Consider the following 9,021-nt stretch of genomic DNA (forward strand, 5'->3'; position numbering starts at 1 on the left):
GGACCCCACAGGTAATGTTACACCTATAAATAGAAGCAAATAAGGAGCATGTGAGCATTTCCTGCCCAATGGGACAGTACATGTCTGGTTTACCTGTTCTGAGTTATTTTCAGCTCCCTTAAAGTAGGGAAAATGGCATGTGAAGCCAAGAATCTGCAGGGAATGGAATGCAAGGGAAACACCTGTTGTAAAGTCAGTTAAAAAACAGAACAAAGATACACACCATTGCAAGCTGTGAAAGGTGAGAGGCTGCAGCAGTTTCTAGAGGGAAGACTGCCTTATAAAGGCAGCAGAGATGACTAAAGGGAAGAAAGGTGAAAGCATTCCCTACAGCTACAGCAGCTGAAGAATGTCCAGTGTTATTCCTTTCTTCCTTTTAATAGAAATATTTTCTATAATTGGGAAGTTTTGAACAGTACCCCGAATAAAAATCATTACCTACTTTTTATAATAAAGGTCCACTAGTTAAAGCCAGGTTCAACTGTATGATGCACCAGCCAAACTGACAGCTAAACTTGCTGGATGCTTTCTCACTGCTCCCACATCAAGATGCACTCCTTAGTATTAATGGATTTGATGATCCTTATGGCTCCCTTCCAACTCAAGATATCCTACGATAGTGCACCCCATTCAAAAGCAACAAAGGTTTAATCTAACAGGTGATAAACAGCATACTGGGTTTTACTGATTCAGAACTAAAACACTGGAGTGCTTTTTTCACATGCAGTCCTCGGCTGTTGTGGCTCAAGGTTAGAACTTCTCTGCATGACAATAATATTCCTATTTCACCATAGCTCATCTTGAACTGGACAATATCTTAAAGCATTTCTTAAAGACCCCTCCACAAATGCAGAATGGAAGACAACTGAACACCAGTATGTGTTACTTTTCTTCTAGCCTTTAAAATTACCACAGGGGTAACATGGCAAAATCCTGTATCTGGAACAAGTGAAAAAACTGCCAGCTTAAATTTAAATCTCTGACAGTTATAGCTGAATAAAATAAATGCATGACATACAAGTCTCCTCTGTGAAACAAATCTAGCAGTGTGCTGACTTTGAGAAGTTCTCTTACACTGTTTTTAAAAAATCACCAGTATATCATATAGTCAAAAAGACTGAATTTGCATAATTACTGTGTTATTTCACTACAACATATTTTCCAATGACCTATCCTGATCATATGAAACTATGCAAGGCAGCACATATATGTGGTGTTTATAATGGATTAACTGACATTACAAAGTAAAATCTGCAAGTGTGAGGGCTATTAGTTTCTATCAGACATTATTCAGTTTACAGCTGTAGCAACTTGCTCTGTCTTGCAGGCCACAGATCACCTGAGTAGACAGAAACAGTCTGTGCTGTCTTCAGGCACAAATGTCCTGACCAGAAGTTTCCTTCTTCTGCCATCTGTATTTGCCTTACCTTTCCAGGCCATTGCTTTTCTCTAACTGTCCTCAAAGTTGAAGATGTGGAATATGAGAAAAGGATAGCCTTCAACCATTTTTAGGCCCTTCTGTTCAAGTCACTAGGTCAACATTGAAAGAACAAATAACTGAGCAGGGGATGGTATGGATAACAAGATCTAAAATTTAAATGGAGAAGAAATCCCTCTCGCAGACAGCCTCTCTCTTTATTACATTTATACTCTAATAAATGCTGGGAGAAGGAGCTGCGAATCTTTATCAAATCAGTATAAGCATCTCTCTCAGCTTCAATCAGTATAGTCTATTAACCTACTAAACTACAAAGTTTATAGTACAGATGAAGCTCAAATTATGATTGTGTCTAACAGGTAATTGTTTGTAAAATACTTTGTTTCTCTCTTCCCTTCTTACATAACTGTTGTAAAATGTAGGTGAACTTAATGGGAAGAAATGGTGATGTCTGACAAGTTCAGAAGGTTGAATAATTTTTTTTATTATAACTATGCTATAATACATTAATATACTATATAAAGGAAGATACTAAAATTACATACTTTCTTTAACTATCATATCTAACCACTCACAACTTGTGACCCTGTTCGTTAGAGTCCAGACACAGGTGGATCTGATTGGCCATCAGGCCCAAACAATCTTCACCAGAATCTAATCAAGCAATCACCTCAGGTAAACAATTCTCCAAGCACATTCCACATGACAAAAACAAGGAGTAGAAATAGAAATTGTTTTCTCTTTCTTTCTCTCTGTGCACCTCTGTGAAAAATCCTGAGAGAGAAATGTGCTGCTACACATAACAGTTCACCAAAACCACTACAGTACCCAATACTCCTATGAAAGAATGCATTACAGCATCAGATAGCACTGCTGAAGATTAAACCATATCAGGTTTATTAGCACCACTAATATGTTTTACTCCTAGCCAATTATGACATTTTAAAACAAGATAAAAAAGCAAGTTTCATAAGTGAGGGAACAATGCCTGCCTTTGTTGCTAATTTGAACTTCAAGAGCGTATCAATGCTATTTGTAACACAAAAGTTTGGAATCTCTTCCAAAGCAGGTAATATGGACCTCTGGTAAACGTTGTTGAGCAAAGCAATTAAGCAACACTGATCTCTAGTCAAAATTGGACTTAAAATATATCCTCTGTAAAACAAATAAGCTCAAAATGGTTGTCTGTTTTTAATGGAAAGAATGCACAGAAGAAACTATAGAGTTTCACCAACATCAGTTTTAATGCTGCATTCACTGGAAGGTTCAAATATACTAATCAACCACAGAAAACACTCTGGCTTTATTTAGGTGCTAAACTCAGCATAGTACCATGCCAGCAGCTCATTCTTTTGAGCTGTCTTCCTTAGGACTTGACTGGATTTTGAAGCACTTGACTGAACAGCAGGCAGCACCCAGAGAAGTTTTGCTGTGTGACCACCTAAGTCTGTAGGTGTTTGTTAATCCGTAATAAATTCGCTATTGTTTGTAAGCCTCAGCTTCCTTTTTTTTTTTTTTTTTTTTGGTATATTAAGTACTCTGAGGCCATCAGAGACACTGGGGCTGCTGCTCTTGGTGGTATGATTAGCACTTAGCCTTCCTCCTTTTCCAAGGGACCACAAGAGAAGGGGAGGACCAAGAAGGAATAAAGCAGATCTCACTATAAACATTTGTCAGATAAATGCGACACCAGCTCGAAGGATCGAGATCTAGAACAGGAGCAACTGTTTCTGCTGCCTAATTTAACACACTTGCACTCCAAGGATCATTTCGCAGCAATACAAAGTCAAAACGCAGAGGGTGTTTCTCACACCAAAAAGTTAAGAAAGCATAGCCAAAAAGGAAACATACAAGCCCTTCCACAGGGGTAAGGATAGCGCATGGAAAGCTGAAACTGCAAACCACCTCCTTCCCAAAGCAGTAAGGAATAAGAAAGATCACAATGGTTTTATTAATGAGGACATTTAGGAAAAAGAGACACCACCAAGAAGCAGACCAGTACATTTTGCTTGCCAGAGGCATCAACACCAACTAATGTGTTACTGGGAGAGATCTGTTTTCCTATTATTCTGCAGGTTTTTCTTCAGCCCTGTCCTCCTCACGTCAGAGACCCAAACACCTAAAGCTCCCACTGAAATAGGCTGAGCAAGTGGCATTACCCAAACTTCTGCCTGGGCAGACAAACGTCCGCAGTTTCTTTGTCAAGCAGCGGGACGGATGTTTCCATTTACAAACACAGTTGCTAACAGCAGGCATAACTTGGCCAGGAATAAGAATGGGTCCCCCATGATTTCTAGCCTTTCCCACTTCAAAATATCAATGCTCCCCCTTCCTGCCATAATCACATACAACCATCCCCCCCCCAAATGTGCACAAATAGAACAGCGTTTTAAGGGAGAAAACTTTAAGAGCATCAGTGGGACAATACTGGGTTTGGTCAGGAGTGAAACATATCAGGAAATAGCTGAGAACAAGCGACTAACACACAAATGACTCAGGATCCATTCCCATTACAATGGGGAAAACAGGCAAGTCTTTTTCATACATGGACAGATCCATCCACCCTGGATAAAAAAGTACAGAACAAATGCCAATTTTTTGTAGTGACTTCAAGAAGCCCAAAATATTTTTCATAAGAAAACCATCATCCTAATATCCTGAGAGTGTGGCTACAATAAACCTTGATTCTTTTCTGCTTTACAATGTAATTTGCACAGAATAAATGCAGCTGTTGCAGTGGGGTATGTAGTGTTTTGAGTCATACAAGTAACTTGCATTAAGTCCTGGGTTTGACCTTTTTTTGTAATTACGGTAACACTCTTTTGACACTCCAGCTTTTACTTTTACAAACCACCTGTGCTTTGCGGTTGTTACAAAACACATCAAAACAAGCTCATAATTTCTATTTTCATTTATATCATGTAACAACAGAGTGCAGCCCTGTAACTTACAAGACACGAGGCTTGCAGTACATGGCACCCAGGCCCCCTCACATGCCACAAATACTGCCCTTCCACTGCTCAGCCTGCTGGAGGAAAAGCCAGCCATCCGTGTCTACCCCACAGAGATTCAGCATTCCCTTCACCTGAGCGGTCAGACTCAGAGTAAAACTTTGTATTGACAGCTGCTTCCAGAGTTGGATGCGACCTGTGTGAAGGCAAGTAACAAGTGCACTCTCAGCACCAAACAGATCAGCTGCAGACAAAAGGCAACACACACGCCAATGACACTTCTAAACACACCACATCCATCAGTTGCGACAAAATAGTTTACCTTCTGTTCTAGACACAGCACTGTTAGCAAAGGAGGCAACCGAGACGGCAAAGAACATATTCAGAAACTGCCGTGAAGAACAAACTACGGGCAGCAGGTTATCACTGCAGCGCTAATTTTGCTGGAGCATAAACCAAGTGCTCATGCGATTTTGAAGCATAATTATTCACAGTTCACCTGAGTGCAGGTCGCCACCGCAATTCATGCAAGAAGTAACCGAGAATATCTATTTTGGAATACTGGTAGCATATCAGGTCACTCCCATCAACTACATCTCCCTCTCCTACTCTGAAGTTTCCAGACCTAAAACCCGCAGCAAACAGCTCTCTACCTTCTGTCTCCGTGTAATTAGCACTATTAATCCCAGGCTATCCAAGCCCCCTGGAGTGGCTGTGATTTGGCGTTAATCTCTGCCGAAGTCTCTTCTTCCTCCCTACCGAAAGCCATTTAAACCTTGGCACGCCTTTCGGTTTAGAGCGATGTTCTGTCGCAGGGGGATTAGCCGCACACTGTACGAGTGGGAAGCACAGAGAGCTGCCACACCTGGCCTGCCTATAGCGCAAAAAGGGAAGGAAAAGTTACTTTTTCAGAGAGCCACCGCTCGGGACAAGACAAGGGCTCCCGTGCACCCCGTCGTCCCCGCGGGCGCGGGCGGCTGCACGCAGGGACGCCCGGGGCTGAGCTGCAGCCGCCCTCCCGCTCCCGCCGGCAGGAACTGATTAGTCAGCGCCGCACGCGGGGCTCGGGCTGCCCGGCGGCGGGGCCGCCTCGGCCAGGCGGGAGAGCTCCGAGGGAGGGACACACAGGGGGCCCCACTCACCCCATGAGCCAGTCCATGGCTGGATCCCGCCGCGCCGGGAAGCTCCCGCGGCCGCCGACTCGCCGCTCACCGCCCGCTCATGGGAGCCGGGGCCGCTGCGCGCTCGGGGCTCCTCCCTCGGCCGCTGTGTCCGTTGGTCCCTGCGCCGGTCGGTCGGTCGGTCCCTCCCCGGCCGCGGGCGGGGCGGCCGCCAGGTGCCCCCCCCCCCGGGCTGACACTCGCGCACTGGCGCGGCCGGAAGTAAACACACCGCGCTGGCCAACCCGGAAGCGGTCCCGCGCCGCCCACCGCCCCGCCGCGCGGGGCACGCCGGGAGGTGTAGTCCGGGCGCGGCACTCCTGTGGGCTCCCCGGGCCGGGGTCCCCCGGCATCACCCAGCCCCCTCTGCGGGAGCTTCGCTGCCCGCACCTCAGTGCTCTGTTCTCGCTAAGGCACGCGGTATCGGAGCCTCTGAGGCAGCGCTGGCAAGGCAAGTTAATGTGTTAATTAGAGACGGTGATGAGAACCTGGAATTCTCACAGGGTCGCCAGGGACTGACCGAAGACTATCCAGCAAAAATGACCAAACAGCTGGTGAAGGGATGATGCCTATCCCCAGACAGCTCAACACTGCACTCTTTGAGATTTACACAACCCTCACTTTTAAATGGAAATCCTTTGCATGCAGTTCGTTGGCACACAGTATTTCCAGAGGCTCCTTGAGAGTGATGTCCTCTTGGCCGATTTCCCTGATCAGCACCTGCTAAGGTGGGGATGTTCACAGAGGCAGAGCTGCTGGAGCCCATCCCATGCTTTGGACACGTGTAGTAGTTCAAACCTGCCTTAGGGGAGAATGATGGTTATTTCACTGGCTTCCCTGCACTCGCCAGTTTTCCAAGGGAAGGACCTATTTTGAGAGGTTGTTTGAGCCATCACCCTCCTTCCCTACCTTGCTTCCTCCCCGTGCTGTGCCAGGGGCTCCAAGGGCCCTCCCAGCCCTATGTCGCTCTGAGAGTGAGGGTCCTCAGGGCCCCTCATCCCACCCCGCTTGTTCAGGGTGGATGAGTCAGTCCCAGCCACCACATGCACTCCAAAGACAGCTCCAACAAAGCTGCGTTATCCTGGGGCTAATCCTGCGTTGCGAGGGGATGTCAGGGGTGACTTAATAAGAATGTTTCTCAGTCATAGCTGTTTTGTATCCCTCTGTCTTAAGGAAAGGTGGTAGAGTTATTCTGTATTAAAAAGCATATTGTGCTGTAGTTTTGGGAACGGACCTTCCCTTTGAAATCTGCTTTGCACAACACATAACTGCTTTATTTTGCCATTCTCCTATAACAAAACTTCAGCCTGAGAATTATCTGGGTATATGGCAGTGTGCCATAAGAAATGGAAGGCCAGAACTTGAAAATGTATGTTATCTGTGTTCCAATGAAGTATTTCTCTTTAATGCATTTTATCTTCTAATTGTTTTTAGTTTTACTTATCCTTGTATTTAGGAAATGTAGCAGAGGATGGGAAAAAGGTCTTACAGCAAAACCCTCCATACTTTGCTGAGTGGTTAGGGCAAGGAGGCAAGGATTTTTTACAGTGTTTAAAATACCAGATCAAACCTTCTGCAGAAAATAATTATCCTTTATGCAGACACTCGATCCAGTCATTATCTGCAAACATTTGAGAACAGATATCCCTCATTTCAATTATATTTTCTTGTTGCTCTTTGTTATGGGTATTTTTAGCAGGGCATTTGAGGATGAGCTCCATCCAAATTTACTGTGGGATGCATTGTACCAGGAGTAGGGTGTTTAGTCATATGACACATGTTTTAAAATGACTTCTGATACAATGAATTTGTCATGTCAGATCAGCTGTTTTCCTCCTAATTGTATCAAGGAAAATATACAGCAACTGGCACTAGGAGAACTACAGGTGCAAAAAAAATCAGACAAGGAACATCTATTTCATTTATCTTTTGTATCCTACCTTCCAAGGGCACAAGGCCTTTATCTATATCTCACCTAAGGTGATTCTTTTATTTTTTTTCCCTTTGACATTACACTTCCATTGACATTTTTTTTTCTTCCTTCAGACACTGGAAACCACAGAAGTCCCTCTGGCAGACCGAGCCTTTCACATTCATCCCAGTTCAGTCAGGCCCCTCCGTGAGCAGCTCTGAAGAGCAGAGGATGTGCCAACCCCAGAGCAGTGCCCAGTGGTTGTCCTGCAACTCTCCTTCCAAGCCCTCTATAAAATGCATTGCAGGGATTATTTATTTGGCAACAGCAAGCCTGGAAGGCTGCGGGGCTCCTTTGTGCTAAGCTCTATGCATATGGACAAAGAAAGGACGCTCCCTGTTCAGGGCTTGCAGGCCCTGTAGGACATGAATATAAGGTGCTTAACAAGGCTGGTCCCCAGCATACAGATGTGGTAGGAAGCGCAGAGGATCTGGGAGGTTTATAATGCTTGACATTGCAGGGTTTTGCATTGACTCTTCCCTGGATTACTGTTCCACAGCTTACTTGTGTCTAACAGGATTTAAAATGTGAGATTATTGACAGTCAGTCTGGGCAGAACATGTGCCCCTGTGGGCTTGTGGGACCTGGACTGTAGGGCTTTTGGCCTGTGGCACATAGCAAGAAATTCACTTGCTGCATTCACTTGCTGCTCTCCTCCTTGTTCTGCTACCCATATGCCCATGCCTGGCTGGAGTAACAGGAATCCAAAAAGGTGCATTTCCTGCTCCTCCTGGCCTCCAGGCATAGTGTGCCTTTTTTACCAGATGTTCCTCAGCAGCACCAGTGTTTTTCAGAAACTGATGGGAGGCTGGAGGGGAATCCCATGCAGCCCAGAGTGCAGGAGTTGGGGTGGACAAACATCTCACATGGGGATTTGGCAGTCATGTAAAGCTCTGCAGGGCTCAGTATAAAAGCCAAAGTACAAGATAGTGTGGACTTGAGGGCTGTCCCTGTGTCAGAAGGCTCTGTTATGTCCCATAACCCCTGAAGAAAGACACAGCAGTCCCAAAAGTGACTCATCACTGGCTGAGAGCTGCCTTGAAATAGCAAATGTGAACATTTACTTCCTTCATTTTGTCCCACAGTTCTCATTAGTAGATCTGTGCAAAACAGGACGTTTGATAGCCGTCCAGACAACAGCTGTGTTATCTACCTGATATTCATGTTCCCTTTTAGTCGCTTGTTCTGCCTGTCTGATAATAAAGTGGTACCGAAGAGGGTGAGTGGCTATGAGGAAGTAATCAAGGCAGGAGTCTCTTTGCAAGTGTCCCTTTGCTGCCTCTGATTTAATTGTCCTTACCTCCTGCAGTGAGAAACATGCAGCGTGCAGGTGGGCAAACACCACCTTGCACAGCCAGCACTATGAATCAGGAGTGAACTTTGCTCTTTTATTGGCTTATTGCATCAGAAACACCTGTCCCTCCTTCACCTTCCCTTATTGATGTGGGGCTGAGCAGCCTCAGATCTGATACCTCAACAACAGCCTCACATGTTCCCTCT

At 45.2% G+C, this 9,021-nt stretch overlaps 2 protein-coding genes across 2 annotated transcripts in view; one reads left to right on the forward strand and one right to left on the reverse strand.

Moving 5' to 3' along the window:
* The window catches only part of MOB2 (MOB kinase activator 2), a 110,123-nt gene extending 104,452 nt beyond the window's left edge, over positions 1 to 5,671 (reverse strand). Inside the window, exon 1 of the mRNA XM_053945573.1 lies at positions 5,532 to 5,671. Within this exon, the coding sequence (XP_053801548.1) occupies positions 5,532 to 5,548 (17 nt within the window). The 5' untranslated portion in view covers positions 5,549 to 5,671. The remainder of the gene's footprint in view (positions 1 to 5,531) is intronic.
* LOC128789691 (myosin IC heavy chain-like) lies at positions 5,547 to 8,754 on the forward strand. The gene is made up of 2 exons (XM_053945862.1): positions 5,547 to 6,000; positions 7,596 to 8,754. The coding sequence occupies exons 1-2, from the start codon at positions 5,547 to 5,549 to the stop codon at positions 7,670 to 7,672; spliced, it is 531 nt and encodes a 176-aa protein (XP_053801837.1). The 3' UTR covers positions 7,673 to 8,754.
* The last annotated feature ends 267 nt before the right edge of the window (positions 8,755 to 9,021 follow it).

Source organism: Vidua chalybeata, chromosome 6, assembly GCF_026979565.1.
Source record: "Vidua chalybeata isolate OUT-0048 chromosome 6, bVidCha1 merged haplotype, whole genome shotgun sequence".
NCBI classification, from domain to species: domain Eukaryota; kingdom Metazoa; phylum Chordata; class Aves; order Passeriformes; family Viduidae; genus Vidua; species Vidua chalybeata.

Excerpts from the sequence above, each read along its gene's own strand:
- LOC128789691 (XM_053945862.1), top strand. The coding sequence starts at position 5,547 with ATGGCTGGATCCCGCCGCGCCGGGAAGCTCCCGCGGCCGCCGACTCGC. Across the intron at positions 6,001-7,595 it reads TCTGAGGCAGCGCTGGCAAG|ACACTGGAAACCACAGAAGT; the intron begins GCAAGTTAATGT and ends TTCTTCCTTCAG.